Raw genomic sequence first — 19,394 nt, forward strand, 5'->3', positions numbered from 1 at the left:
TGTGTTTCGCTCTTCCCCCCGAGTCCCCTCCTCGGAAGTAGACGTATCAGTCTATATTCCGTTCTTTTATTTTTATATATTTTATATACAACAACCCCCTTTTATCCCGAATCACGATGGACGACTAAAGTGAAGTGCGGGTACCCGTTTTCACCCTTTTCTCTCGTCCTTGAACCGAGTGGACCGGATGAAACCCAACTGCGGTCTTCTCCGCTTCGCAGGGGAGGTAAGGCTCCGGGCTCCGGCTACTTACTGGGTCTGACTCAGCCATTTAAATGTCCCTGCTGTGTAGTTAACGCAGTCTGGAGACTCTTTTACACACCGCAGCTGTTTTTGTTTCACAACAGTGGAGAGCAGTGAGCAACATTTTCAACTATGTTTGTGTTTTTAAACAAGAGCGAATATATAAGTAATAGCATGTTACGTCAGCTAGCGAACAGCTAGCCACGTCAGATTAGCTCAGCTCCAGAAGATAGCCGGATTCGGGGTTATATCATAAGGAAATGGTCGGTAATACACCTGCTCCTGAAGCCTCGGTGCTTCCCGAAGTGAAAGGGACTTCCCGGTTGGATATTCACGGTAGTTTCCCGATAAAAGGAGAAATTGTTTGATTTCAGTTTGTCATAGATTAGACGGTGACTGATGTGATTACGGTTAGCTAGGTTCAAAGCTAACGTTTCAGATCGATAAGGTCCCCCCCAAAAAAACCACCCACGGCCCTGAATTTGATCCACAGCCTTACAGGAAATGTAGGGTTAGAACGTTTATATTTTCGGAGGGTTAAACAATACATTTAGATAAAAACTGTTCTCCATTTTTGAGAGATTAAAATGGTAAATTTACAGGAAAATGGTATGTTTTCTGAGGGTAAAAAATGTTCATAGATTAAAGCAGTAAATTTGCAGGAAAAAACGGATATAAAATTAATAAAATGACAAAAAAAAATGATGTGTAGTTTGAAATTATATTAGTAATAGTACAGGTGGAAAACGGAACCTTTTTAGAGATTGAATGCTAAAGTTATAGATTTGTTTTTTAACCCAGAGATTAAAGTGAGCCATAATAAAGAGATTGTGTATATTTTCAGAGATTAAAATGGTACATTTACAGAAAACAATAATCTTGATAAATTGCAGGAAAAATTTAAATCTTTAGAAATTACAGTGGCAAAAGCACAGGGAAAATAATACATTTTAGAGATTCCCGTGGTAAATTTACAGTATATTTTCTGAGATTAGTCAAATGACAGGGGGGAAATGTCTAATTTCTTTAGAGATTAAAGTGATAAAATTACACATACAAAATTCAAGCATTTGAATTTTTTTTTTTAATTATATGGATGTAACCAACAATATTATTAAGTCGCCCATGGGCATGTGACATCAGCTGTTTTGAGGTCCATATTTGAAAAGCTCAAAATGACAAGAGCAATGGTGTAATTTGCAAATAATAATTATTTTTTGTTTTTAATTTATTGTTATGACCATTAATAATTAATAATCTCTTTCTGAATCCATTAAATATGATGTACACATATAAAAGGGACATTTAGGACAGCTGCAGGGAACAAGATACATTTAGTAAGAAATAGGTGACGTAAGACAGAAGTGGAATATAATCATCAGCTCCTCAGGGTTCAATTTATTCAGTTTTGAAGAAGCCAGAGGCCTAGATGGCGGACTCATGACTGTGTTTGCCACCTTCAGTAAATGTTGTCACTTCTTTGTTGTTTTTAATCCCTCACTGAAAAATAAAGACGTATGCTTTGGAAAACCACATTTGTGGTCCTTAAAAATTATATCTTAAAGGTGGTTTTGTGAGTATAAAAGCACCGGTGCAGTCCCTCTTGGTGGCAGTGTTCTGATATCCTGCCCCCTCCAATTGTACAGGTAGCTGTATCCAGTGGGGAGGTAGGCTCAGCCCAGGGAGGACACAATGAAGTTCACCGAACCCTGGGGACGCCAGAGGCTGTCTTTTCTTTTGGAAAAGGCCGCCTCTAGGGAAGCCAAGATGTGGAAGGTCTACGTGCCAAAGAAGCCTTCATCACAGGTGAGATGCTTCCTCAAGTCACCCTTGTTTATTTAACTGATGTATTCACATAGCTAATTATTATGATTTGACATGGAAAAACCAGTACGGGAATTGCACTACAGCAAATTTATATTTAATAGCATGTTTTCCATTAGAGCTGGTGCTGTTGGTAGTTAAAGCAGAATGATGAGGGTTATTGTTGGCTCGTCTATCCGATGGTTTTTAGCTTGGGATTCATGAACTATTTTCAGTTTATACATCAGAAAATTCAATAAACTACATTTTTCTCACATAGTTATGAGAGGTATTTGTAGACAGTGAAGCTGAGATAATAAACATTGGAAATACTGGAAAAATTGGTTGTTTGCATCATTGCTTGGCTGGGATTCTTGGTTCTTGGCTTTCCTTTCCCAGCTTCTCCCATTCTGTGCAACAAATATATTGTTAGCACCATGCAGCAAGAGAAGACCGTGAGTGAGTGGGGCTCACAGATATAGAGAGTGGAAGAGTATCCACAAATCTGTACATACTAAGGCAAACGTGTATAGCTACATCTCAGCTGTTTAAAAGGAAAAAATGTGTTTCTTCTTTAAAAGACAGATTACTTCTAAATAGTGTGAAGCGCAAGCTTTTGGTCCACTGGAATGTGTTTTTGTACATACGCTGACAACATTGTTTTAATCTTCAGTCAGTTTTAATGTGAACAACCACCACTGGAACGGAGATATATGGCAAAAATAATCAAAGTAAATATTCAACTGCCTCCAAGAACTGTGGATGTTTGTAATCTGTTGCCTTTTTATCTCACTAACCCACCTGATTAGCACATTTCCCTTATTCTGGGACCTCCTCATTCACAAATGCAGTGTAAAATGACACAACTTTCCCACATGCAGCAGGAGAACTGTAAGTGAGGCGTGCAGATAGAGAGGGAGAAGCTTAAGGATGCAGGTAAATGACAAAGAGAAACTAGTATGTGTATCCGTAAATCCATCCATCCTAAAGGAAACAAAGAGGTGAATGTTTTACAGGCTGCCTAAATGGTTCTTTAGTGAGCTTTACTGCCACAAGGCCTCAGCCCTCACTGGCCATCTTATGTAATCTTTCGCACAGGCTTGGGTTTCCATCTACACACTGAAATATGGAGCCAAGAATTTAAGACGAGGCTACTGAAAAGAGCTGGCACCAGTTCAATTAATAGAGGCGCAGGCCAAGGGGTCGGCACTGAAAGGTCTTTAAATATCAGCACTGAAATATTGGACAAATAATACCGGACAGGTTTAATGTGTTAGGCGACTCAAAGTTCACATTTTCAGAGACAACACAGGTCCAACAAAACTGACTCGATTTCTGTTGATTATGTAATGATTGTCATTCTTTTTATGGCTCTCGAATGGTGCCATATCAGCATGTTGATAATGGAGTTGCAGAGAGTAGTCTGCTCCCAGACATTATCATAGACAGACACTGTGTAATCACAAAGCAGCAGGGCAGAAGAAACATGGCGTTGAGTCACTGAACAGTCACTCGGCCCAGCTGTTCTCGCCCCGTTTACTGGGAACGTCTCGACATGTCGTTATTTGACGTCACAGAGGCGTCGTTTCATCACACCCTCAGGTGGTCTCGCCCAGTGTATGTGCACGTTCTCACATGATGTCACTTACCTAAGATATTGCACAGTTCTGTTTATCAGATGGTCAAAAATAAGAAAATGTTTAGAAAATGGAGTTGTTGTTTTTTTAGTCAAGAATAACCCTCCCACATGCCTTTATAACATGAGCTATAACTAGTTTAGTTCAATTTAGATATATTCTGTTTTTTTTGTATTTCCTCTCTACTTTAAGCCCAATTTAAGCTTAGCATTAGTGTCAGCTTAGTCTTATTTAGCTAAATATTAGGCATATGTCTCTAGCAACTAGTTCAGGTATGTTCTTCAAAAACACGTTATCTAGTTAGTGAAATAGGATTGGTTATTCAAACAAGCAGCATGAACCTTGTGCTGGGTTGACAGGTTCATGTGACCTTTTTCCTCTGTCTCAGGTCATGACCTGGGTCAATAATCCCTGTGTGGTGCTGTGGTGGATTTTGATTCCTTACTAACATATTTTTCAGTTCAGTTCAGTCCTGTCACGTGTCTCGGTTGTTGTGTTTTCCAGCTGGTGGAGGTTTTTGTTGTTGTTGAAGGTGGTGGTGTTCTCTCAGGTATCACCCTGTTTGGTAAATACAGAAGGTTTTGTCTTTTTTGTCTGCTGAGTGCTGATACCATTGTCCAAATACACCCAGAGAGCAATGCAGCGGTAGTCATGATAACGCACATAACATCACCTGCATTAGGTGACTCAGGTGTTTTTATGGTCCCATGGTTACGTGCGCTGGAGCAGGCACACGTCATGGCCAGAAGTATTCAGATTAGAGCTGAAGTACCTATTTATTTATCTAGCATATTGAAAAACAGTAGTTGAGTTGAGATGATTTAACAGTCCATGTATACGAGAATACAAAGACTAGGGTATATGAGAGAAGCGCAGAACACAATAAACATGAAACATCCTTTTTATCGTTTAGTTTGTGGCAAAGAAAATAAAATAGAACTTTTCTACTGAAAGTTTGCAGTTCAGATTCACCTACTGCTGCATCAACAAGGAGTTCAAGGGAGCTAACAGGACCCATCAGAAGCTATCTGGAGATATCAAGATGTTTTGGGAGCTAAATCCTGGGAGCTAGGGTTAGACAACAACTAACTGGGGCTATATTTAGAGAAACATCTGGATGAGTCTTATTTTAAATGCGGAAGAAGGTCAAGAATTAGTGTGTCAACCACTGTCTCTGTGTGGAAAAGCTAGAAACGTGTTGAAAGGTCATTTTTATACTGCAGGGATTTTAGTTTGGAAGGGTAAAAGGGAGAAAGTCACCTCTAGAGCTACCCCTCCCAATTTGGGTTGGGAGGGGTAGCTCTCCCCTCTCTGCATCAGGCATCTAGAAGGCGAAATAGATGCAGATGAAGAAGTGGGGCTCAAACAAACATTTATCATGTGAAAAGTGAAAGTTGAATAGAAAAAAATTCTAACTGAGAGCGGCCATGACTTCCGGTTGACAAAAACCTTCATTTTGACATCTCTGTGTATTATGGAGGAATTGGTGGAGGGTAGAGACACCGTGTTTTTATTCTTTGGATACATTTTTAAAAAACTGCACAGGTTTAATACAACAACTCCAAATCTTAGTGACCTGTTTAAACTTTGAAGGACATTTTTACCCTAAAACATACCCAAGAGTAACGACTACAGGTTAGGCTGGGTTTGTAACTTTTCATGAAGATTTCACATTCATTTAAATGAGGATTTTTGACACAGACTTTTAGACATTGAAAAAAATGGAATATATTTCATTTAATATATTATTTATACCCTTCAACAGGTATATTGGGAGCATCTACATAGGAGCTGCTTCAGTCATGACATCATCCACTTAGAAGACCACTGAGATTATTCTGACTAATACTTTGGTATTCAACCAGTAGCTTAAGTAAAATCAACCAGTATCTGAAGATTACACCTGGCTAAAGACTGTTTAATCGCTGATCCTGCTATGTCAACATGTGCATTGTCACATGAGCTTCTATCAGGTGATGTCTAGTAAAGTTCAGGGCTGTAGAGCATATTTTGAAACATCTCAGATCTGCAGAAAGTTCATCTGGAAACCAAAAGTAGACCTGGGTAGTTTTACTGGGTCAGAAACCTGCTTATGTTTGCATATAAAGTTTAACAACGAGGCGTTGCATATGTTACTGGAACACTGAAATTAACCTTACTTAAAATAGCAAAAAGTACTACAAACGAACCTGCCAAGCTCATTTGTAGTACTGAGCTGATAACACAGAGGCCAGTAAACTCCAGGAAATGATGTAACAGATAGTTATGATGTTTATCAGTGCCTTTAGCCGAGTTTGCAGGTGTGGAGCCCAGTGTTAGAGGTCAAGGAGGCAGTCGGTCTAATCAGGGTGTAAAAACAAGAGGAGTGCTCAAACACTACAGTCACAGCGAGCAAAAGTCACTAAGCAAAAAGTCAATGAAACGTCTGGGACTAAATCTGGGTAAATCTGGGACTCTCCACCATTTGACCCTAGAAGTGAAGAAGCTTCTTGGATGAGAAGTGAAATGTCTTCAAGCAACTTAAAGAAGTCCATACGCTTTTTGTGTAGCTTTGTGTTGTGTAGCTTTTTGGCATTTGTAATTTTTTGTAAAAAGCATTTTTAGATTGGAAAATTTGATGAGTTTCTTAACTTGACTGGCACACCCTGCAGGAAGTTACAGGAAGCCTTGACCATCCCTCTGATAATAATTATAAGGGATGGCTGGCCAAGTTACCCTGAAGACACTGCAGAGACTATGTAGCCAGTGAATTGTTAGAGAGAGATGAAAGAAGTTAATTTAAGCTGGTGTCTGGGTTACTTCCCTTAGCCTCTGACTGAGCTTGTCTTCTGTGTCCAGCCAGTACAAACAGGCTGGAAGTAGGCCAGTTGTTTTTAGTTTGGACAGTCAAGAGCTGAGAGGCCAGATGGTGTCACGTTGCAGATTAATTGGCCGGTGCATTCAGCTGTGCTTTGACCTTTGGCCTCTCCTGCAAGTCCAGTGTTGGAAACTGTAAGCCACTTACTTACAGAAGCTATGTGACGAATCAGAAATTTTTAAGTCTTAAGTTTTGTTATAGCATTTCATTTAAACACAGAAACAACAAAATAAAAACTAAATATCTTAAGTTCTGGTTCATTCTGAAAATTGACCATTTAATGGCCAGTCCAGTACATTCACCAGCAGGTTTAAAGTGGACCTATTGTGCTCTGTCCTTTATTTTCATATACATATATAGATTATAGTTCTAGAAGTGAACATCAGCATATGTACAAGTGATCCCTGTGAGACAAAACCTCAGGCTTCAGATTGCTGTGAACGCTTGGCTTGAGAAAGTTTTTTCTACTCTTGGCTTTCTGTGATATCATAGAGGCTCAGAAGCCCCTCCCACTTGCTGTTTTTGATGACGAGGGTAGCCAGTTAAAATGGTTTGTTTTAGATAGAAGATGAACTAAAGTACTCTAGGGGTAAGAGAGACAAAAGTTATTTTGAACTACTCCACTTTAGTAGAGTACAGGAATATATAAAATGTCCCCTTTAGGTTAGTGTCAGTTTTAGCACATAACTGACTATTACATGTAGTTACAGTGTCTGGTAATTTGGAGCTAATGGCAGCTTTGAAATGTAATTACCACCTTTGTCAAACCACTTTCACACACAAATGAACTTTTGGCTCATGTCTGATGCACAGATGCCTGACTGTAATGAGTCCTGTTGATGTTTGGGTGTTAACAGGGTCATTGTTTTTGTAGAAACTTGCTGCTGTTGAGGTTTTTAGTGCCGTTTGATGGTTTAAGCACTGTAGCAATCTCAAAACCTTTAGTAAAACTAAATCTTTGTGCGACAGTGTTAAAAAGCTCTGAACTATAAACTAAAATTGTATTGTGCTTTGTAATCTGTGTTTTGTCACCAAAGATGAAAGGTTAGATCAAATGTGTCCAATTCTCTTTTATGAACCAATGTAACTTTTAGTCCATCAGAGTGATTAAACTTTCAGGTCTCAAAATGCCTGTTTAGGGGTTAAGACTCTGTTTTAGAGTTTTTAAATGGTCAGAATTTGTGTTAGGGTTTGGCCCTGTAGAGTGATAGTTAAAAGGTTTGGTAATACATATTAATAATTGTCCACACACAGAAAGCCAAGGGTACAAGCTGGTAACACTGAATATGAAACAACATTAAGGCAGCTGATGCTCAGCAACACATCCACCGAGTCTCAAGAGGATGAACAGTTGACGAGTGTAGCAAAGAATAGATGGATGGGTGGGAAAAAAAATCTCTGCTTGTTAATGATAGTATAGGGCAGGGGTGGGCAACTCCAGGCCTTGAGGGCTGGTGTCTTGCAGGTTTTAGATACTACCCTGGGCCAACACACCTGAATCAAATGATTAGTTCATTACCAGGCCTCTGGAGAACTACAAGACATGTTTAGGAGGTAATTTAGCCATTTAAATCCGCTGTGTTGGATCAAAGACACCTAAAACCTGCAGGACACCAGCTTTCGAGGCCTGGAGTTGCCCACCTCTGGTATAGGGTGACCAATCGTCCTCTTTTTTTTTTTGCACTTGATGACTTGTAAAAGCCTATATGACATTTTTTATTTCACCATTCATTAATCGCACAGAGAAGGCATTGTTTAAATATGTAAAAGTTTTTTTAAGCAAAAACTGTTATTAAAGTTCTTCATGACTGCGCCAAGTGTCCTCTTTTTTGGAAATCAAAATATGGTCACGGTATGATAGTAGGATTTGGCTAAAAAAAAATCCATCTTTTGAAACGTTCTTTCTCTTTTATCTTCATTTAAAGCAGTTTTTCACCTGGTTTTATATGTCAGACCTGCAGTTGTCACATTTTCTACTCGTTTATAATAAGGATGCGCTTTGTTTTTCCCAAAAGTCAGTACATTTCTTTGTTACAGCAACAAAAACTTTAATAGCTTAAATAAAGTCGAGGAGCTCCATAAAATGAAATATGACAACACGGAATTGCAGGAAAGACTACATTAAACCACTGTAGCCAAATATAATACAATAAAGGGGCTGAAAAAGCAGCAAATTAGTCCAGTAAATTCATTGTACTGCAGAATAATAAAACAATGAGATGGCTTGTTAAAAAAAGCACAGCAAAGGTTGGATAAGTTTAAAGTGGCTCAGTAGACATATATATTTTACAGTTTATTATTGTGCACATGGGTTTTGCAGTGTGTCGTCATGCTAACAGATTTTGTTGCAGGGTTATTTTCATTCTGCAGTAATCATATCATAAATGCAGTTAAATGGTTGAATGTTGAACCATTCAACCAAACAACAAATTAAAAATCCAGTGGAGTTTCCAAACAGAAAGCCTATGCATGGCATATAAACCCATTTTATCTTAGTGTTACAAACTTGTGAGAAGGGTGCGTCAGCTGGTGAATTCTTTCAGTTCTCAGATGCTTTACAGAAGGAATTCTTGGAATGTTTTTGAGGCAGAACTGCTGGCAAGTCTAATCCGCCTGCCAAGCTGATTTAAGATCCTGTTTGGCCCTTCAGTGGAAGTGTGTCAGTCGCAGAAGCCTCCTCAAGATTGTCCTGAAATACCTGAAATCAGATTCCAGTTTGCTGTCTAACCCCATTTTGCCCTGTCGAGGAAGTCTTTGAGAAAAAAAGGCTCTGCAAGATTTCCAGTTTCTTTGTTTGTTTGTTTTTCCAACTTTGTTCCACAAATAGTTCAGTGTTGGGTATAACGCTGGGCTTAAACCTCAGTGTTTCTGCAGGACTGCGTTGTAGAAATGGTAATGGAAGATGACTACTAATAGTTATTATTAAATACAACACATTTAAGTAGCTTTCAAAACATAAAAAAAACAAGTTTTAAAAAATTATAAATAATATGAAAATACATATATAATATAAAAATATATAAATAAAAATTGCACAGTGGCATACTTTGTTGTATGTTGTAGGGAATCATTAATGACATCGAACCCTTGAGTCACTCTTAATGTTTTGTTTTTTTTGTTGTCTGCAGGATACAGACATCTCCCCGGCCCAGCGGGACGAGGCGGTGCGCTGGCTGACGGAGGTCCATGGTAGGCTGCAGCTGTACCCAGAGACGCTGGTGTTAGCTGTCAGCATCCTGGATCGCTTTCTCGCTCCCATCAAGGTACGTAGAGAGCAACAGGTGTGCTGTAAATCCTGCTGTTAGCATGTGAGGGTTTGCAGAGAGCAGCCTAAACCTCCAATCAGAAAATCTGAGTGTAGGGAATCTTTTAAAAAGTAAATGTAATAGAACTCATAATAAACAGACAGTAAGTGAATGAAAAATGTGTGTTTAAGGGAGGGTTTAAGATTTCAGAGCCATTCACTCCACTTACATCGTTTACTTCACTTCGTGCCATCACCATGGCAACTTATGCTACAAAGCAGGCTATGTTTGCCTAACTAACTAATCATTCCTGCAAGAACACTTGATGGTTTTTAGAACCTGTCTAAGACTGGGCTTGTCAAAGGTTTGATGTGCTAGCTGCCAGTTTAGGGAGCGCGCAGACAGTTGATGACTACAAAAGGAAAAAATTTAACCATCAAACAAAATCATTTCCAAACCACTGATTTAGCATTAATTTGCCTTCAGAGTAAAAGTTATGTCTTGCTGTTGCCAGGACTCTGCAAGCACAGTAGTCTGCAAATGACCAAAGCAATTGCCATTGTTTTTTTTGGTGCACCTAACAACAGTCTCCAGCAACCACTCATCAGGCAATTGGGGAATACACATTTCTGGGAAACAAACTAAAAGTGTAAAGTCATTTTTAAGGCTCGCGTTGATGGTGTTTTCCTGTAAGCATATATCAAATGACAGACATTTCTTTTTCTTCATTGTTGTTTAGTTTCATTTTTGTTCTAAAGAAATCTTCACTACAATCAAACGTTTGTCAGTCTTAGACCTTTATCAGGATACTGAAACTCAGATATGAGATACAGCAGATAAACATCGGACTCTGCCATCAATGAAGGTCATCTTATTAACAACAGAGTGAATGTAGGCCTTGATGTTCAGACTGCCACTATTATAAAACGCATAACATTTATTAAAGTCCTTTTTATTCCTCAGCGGCCTCACGTAGCCCAAAATCATGAATGAGAGTGATAACATCTCTGTAATTCTGGTTTCCTCCAGATACTCCAGAATATGAAAATACTATGAATATCCTATGATCCTAGTGTTACTCAGTTTTCTCTCTGAACTTGAAATCATTAGACTGGATTAAATGTATCATGTTAGATACAATCTATATTCCCTAATTTGCATGAAGGTGCAATCTTTTTATTGTAAACACAGCATTTATTTGGCTGTTTGTCTACTCTGATGGACTAGAAAATGTCAGATTTTTAGGTGTGGAAGCTAAAATCTGCTCAAGTGTAAGACCACATAAAGGAAGCAGACTAAAGGGAACAGAGGTCTTCTGACAAGACCTCAGCTTGTTAGGAGGGGCGATGTCAGAACGTTCTTGATTGTTCTTTAAATTTCCTGCCTCATAGCTGACTGTGTGCGTTCGTACAGGAACAGGAAGCGTGAGCTCCAATTGTCCCGTCAGCATCCCTTCACACAGACAGGAAGTTTCTCACTGAGGTTTATCAGGAGCTGGTTTCTGTTTATTTGTGGTAGTAAACACTACCTAACACTGTATCTGTGTGTGCTGTGTGGCTATCTTCATGAGTAGCTTTAGACCTTGGAATCGTGGATATTTTGGCCTGTCCTCACTTGCATCACATTTGGATACTTTGGAGCTGGAATGACTCAGATACAGTAAGCAGAGGGCCATAGATTCAACAACTGGATAGAAACATGGCTTCTGTTAGCCAGAGGAGTATTAGCTCTACTCTGTGCCTGGCTCAGCCCATCTCTGGGAGCTCAGGCCCCCCTTTGGAGGAAGCTCGTTTTGCCAGCTTGTATCTGTAGTCTCATTCTGTCTCTACTCACAGCTGATGACCACAGGTGAGAGTGGGAGTGTACTTCGACTGGCAAATTAACAGATTTGCTTTCACCACAATCAACTGGTATACTGCTCATATTACTACAGGCACTGCACCAGTGCACCTGTCCTTTCTCACTTCAGTCCCTTCCAACTGGTAAGCAAAAACTGGAAGTGGAGGGGCGTGTGTGCCCGAATGATCCCAGGAACCATGATATCAGGGGCAGTTTGCCCCTGATAGGGTCTCCCACGGAAAATCAGTCCTGAGTGAGGGACCAGATTAAGAGCAATACAGAAATCCCCTCTGATGAAACAGGGGTGGCAGCTCATCTATCAGTCAGAAGATTGGTAGTTTCCCTGACTCTTCTAGTCCAGAGTTATTCTTGTTATTTTTGGTGGTGGCAGCAATAGTATGAGTTTAAAGATGTGTGAAAACTCTGTAAGACGGGACTGACCTTGCAAACAAGATAAAGTAAAAAACACATTCAGGTAACAAAATGTTGATGAATCACAGATTTGTGTGCAAAACACTCATACGTATGGTTAAGCACACATTCATGAATGAGGCCCTTAAGTCTCTCGGCTGGTTTGGGAACACTCTGATATTCTCCTGGAAGAACCAGGATAGTAGCTAAAAGTGAACCCAGAGAGACAGGGAGTAGATGGTGAAAAGTTTTCAGATTGATTAAACATATAATCCTTAAATTATACGTAACTGATTAATCATGTTAACTGTTGTCAGGCCCGTCCAAAGTACCTGCGCTGCATTGCCATCGCCTGCTTCTTCCTGGCTGCCAAGACCTGTGAGGAGGATGAGGTGAATATAGACACACACACACGCACAAACACACTAGATTGTAGGCAGTGCATCAGGACAGTTAGAGCTGACTCTGTGTGTGTGTGTGTTTGCCAGTGTGTGCCATCACTGAAGGAGCTCGCCGCCTCCAGCGGGTGCGGCTGTTCTCCCTCAGAGATCCTGAGGATGGAGAGGATCATCTTGGACAAACTGAACTGGGACCTGCACACCGCCACAGCGCTGGACTTCCTGCACATTGTACGTCTAATCACACACAAGCACAAATGCTTACACATTATTACTTTTTAAAGTGATTAAAGTCAGTTAGTGACACCTGGGGGCAAAAAGAAATCCCTGCGGTTTTCTTTCTGTTTTTATCTTAATGCACTTAAATCCAGTTTTTAGAAGTGCTTTTTTTGTGCTGTTGTTGCTTCTAATTCAAACCAGTCTGCAGTTAATTTCACAGATTCTCTTTTCTTCATTCAGATCAATTAATTTTTCCTCTCCTTCCTCTCCAGTTCCACGCGATGGTGCTGTCGTGTCGCTCCGGGTTCTTGGACTCCATGTTGGGACTTAACCGCTCTCAGCACCTCGCCCTGCTCACTCAGCGACTCTACCACTGTCTGGCTGACCACACACTCATGCAGGTACACACACACTCAGTATTTCTTACTTTTACAGATTGAAGATGTTATGCCTTCAGCACGGAGCCTTTCATACCACTTTTCATTTAAATATTAAGATAACACAATAAATAATAAAATTATGATATTTATGTATATATGGAGTGTTATGACCTCAATGTCAGGGGCTGTCTTGGCTAAGACTGTGTCTTTGAAGGGTTAATAATCAATAAATATAACCGCTTATAGTCGCCCCACAGTGGAAAGCCCCTACTACTATTTTGCTAACAAGCTAGCGCTGGCAATTTATGTCACAGGTTTTGCCTGCTGGCTTGCTCACTGGCCAGGTTGCTGGTGTGTAGATCTGATCTTGTCCTGCTGCAATGGATGCTCTTTTCTGCTCTGAATATTTGCTGTGAGCTCTAGGGTCACTCTGACTAGAACCCGCAGAGCAAGAACTAGGTCACAAACTTGCCACACTTACCAAAAATATAATCTTTATCATAGGAAACACAGCTTACCACAGTCATTTATCAAAAGTGTGTTTATAAAACACATTTGCTGTTATAAGCTGTGACTCCAGACCAATTTAACGGCACCAAACCTTTAACATTTCCACTTTCACTCGCTTCTCTTGTTATTTAATGTGTCATTTTGTAAGCTTAACTTGAGGTTGGTTTTTGAGCACGTTTGTCCCTCATGTGTTTCCATAGCTCAGAGGATCCATGCTGGCCTTGGCCCTCTTCACCCTGGAGCTGGAGAACTGCTGTCCCGACTGGCTGGCTCTCACTATCGAGCTGCTGAGGAAGGCGCAGGTATCAGTCTGTCAGTCTTTGGAGCTCTGTCATAGTTTGGTTTATCTCTGAAGACTTCAGGCATTCGTGTGACCTCGTTAGAACAACAACTTCTTTGTGGGATTGGGATTTGATTGTAGGTTTCCAATGTCATTATAGGTCTACACTGATGGGCAGCCATGTTTAACATACAAGATGTGTCAGAGAGCAGCGAGGGGAAGTAAAAGCTGTTAGGCTTGTTCCTCTATTTGCTGTTCAGTAGTTCGAAAAAAACAAACAAGCACACACACATTGTGCAATATTTCTCTGGTGTGGCATGATAAAAAAACCTGGAATCTGATTGTTTTTTGTCATCCTAAGTAACTATAGGCAAAGAAAGACATTTGAGGCTTTAGCCAAGCACCAGCTGCAGATGTAAAACCATTTACCTCATTTAAGAAAGTAGAACTTTAAACTGCTGAACAAAAAGGAAACTGTGGTCCTCAAGTTTTATCAAGTTCATTGAGTTCCTTTCCAAGTTCCTGTTAGCATTAAAAAAAAAAAAACCCCCCACAAAAGAACAACAAATTATGTGATTTTTTTTGTTTGTTTGTTTAGTTTTTTTCTTAAATTAGTTTTGTCATTTATTTTTCCATGACTCACTCTGGATGACAGGAAGACAAACAGGCTGAAACACAGAGAGGAAAAAAGAGCAAACAAATACCAGCAGAGGGCACTACACCTGCAGCATGATTGCAGAAGAAAGGGAAGAAGTACTATGAGGAAAAACAAGGAGAGGAACTAATGCAACAGTTTCTATACTGATGACTTTCAGGAGGAGAGCTCTGTTGTCAGACAAAAGGCACCAGCGGTCACCTCATTCATATTAAACACAGATTTGTGGAGGGCCTTCTCTTTGTTTTTACCTCATTCTTTACTTTGTGGCTCATCAGAGTAGAACTGTAGGGAAATGGGAAATTTATGGTTTTCAGGGTTTTTATTGTTATTGTTTTTATCGTTAACTCGGTTTTCCTGGGTCTTTTCCCGTGTGTTATGAATAAATCTTCTTTTTTTTTTTGGTAGCGGTACTGGTTTTATTTTGTTGTATTTATCCGCGACACCTTAAAGGCGGATCCGTGAAAATATTGTTGGACATAAACCGGTCCGTGGCACAAAAAAGGTTGAGGATGGATGGAGAGGATCTCCATCGAATGACTTGTGTTTTACAGTAATTTGTCAAAAATACAAAAAAATGTGACTAGGTGTAAGAAACAGAAAAACAGGTCTGTCCCTTAAATACTGAAAGGATATTTTACTGCATATATTAAATTCACTGTTCTGAAACCAGGAACTTTAAAGGTGGAATATTTTCATGTGTTTTCTATATTGGCGTGTAACATGCTTATTGAAGTAGGATGAAGGGATTTTAACTGGAATACGTAAATAAATTTTCCTTCTTCTTACTTTGATGAGAAAAGTGGCAGAGCGTAAGTGGTGTCCACACAGGAAGTGATCATCAGTGGCGTCAAGCACCATCAGTTGAAAAGAGTCCTGGTGGTGTGCAGTGGGCGAGCCTTAAGTTTTCTGAATGTCCAGGCGAACAATTGAAGTGACTACCAATGAGAGCGCAGGATTTTGCTTTTGATGTATGCCAGTAAATATATTAGAGGGTTACCCAGGCAACAGGAGCCTGGTATGTCTGCTGTTAACTGACCATCAGCGACAAAGCACAGGTCACATGACAACCATTCAGAAGCGGTGAACAAAGCAGCTGCATCCTCATAATCTGTGTGTGTACATGAAGATAAATTATCACTTTTCTTTTTCATAACAAGACACTTTTAGTTTCGTTTCATGTCTGTAGTATTTTGTCCACATAAAGCAGCGACGCGTCACCTTGGCCACAAAGAAATAGGCAACCACTGCAGTTTAAACCAAAGCATAAAGTCATTTTTGACCAAACCTAAACGGGGAACATGTTTTTACTCAGTAACAGATTAAAGATGACGACACGTATGTCGACACGTATGACACGCAGCCTATCCACGTATGGACTTTTTCACCTTTTAAAATGAGAAAATGTTGATTTTGTGTAGCAGGAGGATGAAAAATTGTGAACACAAACATGAACGATTCCACTAGAAGTTAAGACTATTTTACAAGCTGCGGTGATCAAAGTGAATTTTACTAGTTAAAGGCGAGCACACATGCTTCTCTGTCCATCACATCAGCTCAGGGCTGCAGAGCTTGTGTAAAGATAAGTCTCTCTCTCTGTTCCTCAGATCGACAGCTCTGAGCTGATTCGCAGCCGTGAGCTGGTGGCTCGTAGTCTTTCCACACTGAGAGCTTCCCTGCCTCCGAACACCGTGTACATCTACCAGCCCCCGCAGCCTACACCACCCTGCTGCACACTGGGTATGTTTGACTTCTACATCAGAGCTGCTTATCAGATTTTTGCTGGAGGACAGTGTCTGAAATCTTTCTTGAAGCACATTATGCTACTGAGCCAGTCACCAACTCGGACCTGTGAAAGTGTTTTGCCACTGAGGAAAAAAAAATGTAGTTTTCTTAGTAAGCCACATTTTATATTCATAAAGCAAGTGTTAGCATCAGAGGGCGTGAGCTGTATTTGTGACGTCCTCCTTTGTAGGGACCATCACCTCCACCACCGAGTCTTCCAGGGACCACGTCACCTCTGCCCACCCACAGTCTACTGCTGGTGGTGGGGAAGAGGAGGACAGCCAGCAGCCCTTGAGTGCCATCTCCTCCTCCTCCTCCTCTGCAGACAGCAGCATCCCAGCCCTGCTTTCTCCCCCCAAACACCTCCACCATCTTAATCACCTGCAGAAGGTCACACTGCGCTGCAAGGCCTCGACCAAACGCAAGGTGACTCTATTTTCTTCTCACATTTGATATTAGGCTGGACCTGTTGTTATTTCCTCTGTTTCCTGTCATATATGCACTGTTACACTTCTTTTCTCCTCTTGATGATGTCAGACAGAAGGGAAAGCCTCACTCTGGTCCTCATAGGCACAGAAGCTCCACCCACCTGATGTTCAAATATTCTAATTGCTAGGGTGAATTACTCAGACAAGTTAGTTCTAAGGGGATGAAATGGAGTTAAATGAGGCTGCTTCAAACAGAGGATGAACTGAGCGGCTCAGCTAGGAACAAAAGAGGCTTATTCTGAACTCTGAATCATGCAAAGCTACCCTAGAATAAAAATATGGAGCTGAAAATAAGCAGAATATGAGAATCAGTAGCTGTAGCAATAAATATCTCTCTCCCTGTCCAGGTGGAGGAGATGGAGGTGGATGACTTTTATGATGGCATTAAACGTCTCTACAACGAAGACGTCACCACCACCAATACCACCGCCGTCCAGGAAGGGGCGAAAACGCCAATAGCCGGAGGAGGAGGAGTTTTGCCAGCTCGACAGGAAGGCAGCTCCTCCCCCTGCCCGCCTCTGCAGCCAGCCAGCGCCTCCTAGAGACCAAACAGGAAGCTGTCTACCAAAATCGCCTTGACGCCAACATCATCTTCCTGTTTTCAGGAAACTGTCGTGGAAGAGAAAAATAAATCTTTCCGACTTTAAAAAATGTAAGCCTGAGAGATTCCGAGTAAAAAGCAGCAGCTCCGAGGGGAAAGTTGCCCGTCAGAGTTGCCGCTAAAAAGAAGATGATGTTAGTGGTTAAGACTGTTTTGGTTGCGGTGAAATGACCCCCGTCCCGCTCTCCCTCCCCCTCCCAACTCGGTGTGAAGCCGAGCTGTTCGGGTGGCCTGCAGTCAGCTCCCATCATCCCCTGCAGCGGGGACAACAGAGCCCCAAAAAAATATTTAAACGTTCAAAAACTAAAAAACCTGCCGCTTCTACTCTGTTCTTATTAATTCTATTTGTTGAACACAAACATGAGAAAAATCATCTAAAAAATTATAAGTAGAAAATACTGAAAAAAAAACCCTAGACTTGACTTCCTGCGTCTGTTTGTCACCTTATATTTGTCTTTATTTTCATATATTTATACTTTTATCCCGTCCCTCCTCACTCTGCCTATTTATAACATTTTCATAGAGAGTCTGAATCAACCGTATGAAGGTTTGTGTAGATTATCTGTAGTTTTCACCCTGTTGTGGGGGAAAAAAATTTTTTTTTCAGTAAAATCTGATTGTTAAAAAGATGCTAATATAAACATTTATTTTCCTTTCAAGCTTGTTGTGACACTCAACTGAATGAACGCGTGTTTCGGCCACCAAACATTCGTTTACTGTTTGTTTTGGGGCCCCGAAAAGCAGCTATTTGTGGATTGTGTGCTTTGAAAAAGTAAGAAAACAATCTGGCTGTGATGCATGAGAGTTAATAAAAAAGGAAAACAACAACTCTGACTTAACTTATCCAGCTACATTTATCCCAATCCTGAGTTGTGTTTTTTGGTTAAGCGGCTGCTTAAAATTAATAGACAGATATGTGTTTTAAGCTGTTTTTTCTTTGGAGTTGAGTGACTATCTTCGCTTTGATGTTCAAAGCTAAAACACGCTGGGGTTTTTTTTGGTTTTTGTTTTTTTAAATCCCTTCATGTTCAGTATATTTTCCTTCATGAAAAAAGCTCTGTTGTTCCTGCTGTAGGAGTTGCCGGTGGCCATGCCAGGTCCCCGAACGCACCACGGCACCAGTAAATAAAGAATATGAAACTGAGCATGTGCTGTGTCTTCCGTTTGTTCCAGATTACTTTCACACTGAATAAGAAAATAGATGAAGAGTATAACTGCAAAAAAGGACAGTGTTATACCCACAGCTGTCGGAGATCTTTGGCTTTGCTATAGAAGCAGTAAGGCGAGCTCCTGATGTCGTTCAACAGTAAAAATCAAAGTATAAGATATATTTGAAAGGTAACCTCTACCATCGTCATCTTGTTTCTGAACATTTTGCTTTTGAATGTGGCTAAAATAAAACCCAAAGCCCAGGTGGGTCATCACTGACATGGTAAACATTAAAACAGGGGACAAGGGTCCATTTTTCTTAAATATATGGTGAACTGTGGAATAATCAGAGAAGGTAGCGTTGGTGTAATAAATCACAAGCTCTGAGTCTGCTTCAGGGAAGCTTTTGCTAGGAGACCTTGGATCCAACTATCTGTCCATTAGTACACTTGATATAGCTAGGAGAGGTTTCAGGATTTAAGATGGGCTGGTGGGGTGAATAGACGGGAAAATAAAATTTCCCATTACCAATAAGTTTGATGTGTGACATGACCCTCTTCCTATTGAAAAAACAAAAGTTGTATCCAAGATGGCCGACTTCTAAATGGCCACCATGGTCACCACCCATCTTGAGGAGTTTGCCCCCTCACATATACTAATGTGCCACAAACAGGACTTTAATATCACCAACCATTCCCATGTTATTACGGTGTATCCATATAAATGGCCCACCCTGTACAAAGACGGTTTGAAAACAACATTCAGAACACGTGCAACAAGATATTAGGAACAAAAAGACCCAGAGGACCGTGTTCTTGATCCCTTAAAACTGTTAAGACTATTTCAGCTGATTATCCCAGAAAAAATGGTTCAGCATATTTAAGAGATTTCCCC

The 19,394-nt window shown here is 40.4% G+C and overlaps 1 protein-coding gene across 1 annotated transcript; it reads left to right on the forward strand.

The window, feature by feature from the left end:
* ccni (cyclin I) lies at positions 1 to 18,495 on the forward strand. The gene is made up of 10 exons (XM_063463688.1): positions 1 to 226; positions 1,890 to 2,049; positions 9,669 to 9,803; positions 12,353 to 12,427; positions 12,524 to 12,664; positions 12,925 to 13,053; positions 13,743 to 13,844; positions 16,085 to 16,217; positions 16,453 to 16,688; positions 17,098 to 18,495. The coding sequence occupies exons 2-10, from the start codon at positions 1,936 to 1,938 to the stop codon at positions 17,290 to 17,292; spliced, it is 1,260 nt and encodes a 419-aa protein (XP_063319758.1). The 5' UTR covers positions 1 to 226; positions 1,890 to 1,935; the 3' UTR covers positions 17,293 to 18,495.
* The last annotated feature ends 899 nt before the right edge of the window (positions 18,496 to 19,394 follow it).

Source organism: Pelmatolapia mariae, linkage group LG20 (assembly GCF_036321145.2).
Source record: "Pelmatolapia mariae isolate MD_Pm_ZW linkage group LG20, Pm_UMD_F_2, whole genome shotgun sequence".
Classification (NCBI taxonomy): domain Eukaryota; kingdom Metazoa; phylum Chordata; class Actinopteri; order Cichliformes; family Cichlidae; genus Pelmatolapia; species Pelmatolapia mariae.

What these genes read in the sequence shown, in the direction of transcription:
- ccni (XM_063463688.1), top strand. Translation starts at nt 1,936, where the DNA reads ATGAAGTTCACCGAACCCTGGGGACGCCAGAGGCTGTCTTTTCTTTTG. An exon ending in AGACCTGTGAGGAGGATGAG is followed by an intron (nt 12,428 to 12,523) that starts GTGAATATAGAC and finishes TGTGTTTGCCAG; the next exon opens with TGTGTGCCATCACTGAAGGA. An exon ending in AGGCCTCGACCAAACGCAAG is followed by an intron (nt 16,689 to 17,097) that starts GTGACTCTATTT and finishes CTCCCTGTCCAG; the next exon opens with GTGGAGGAGATGGAGGTGGA.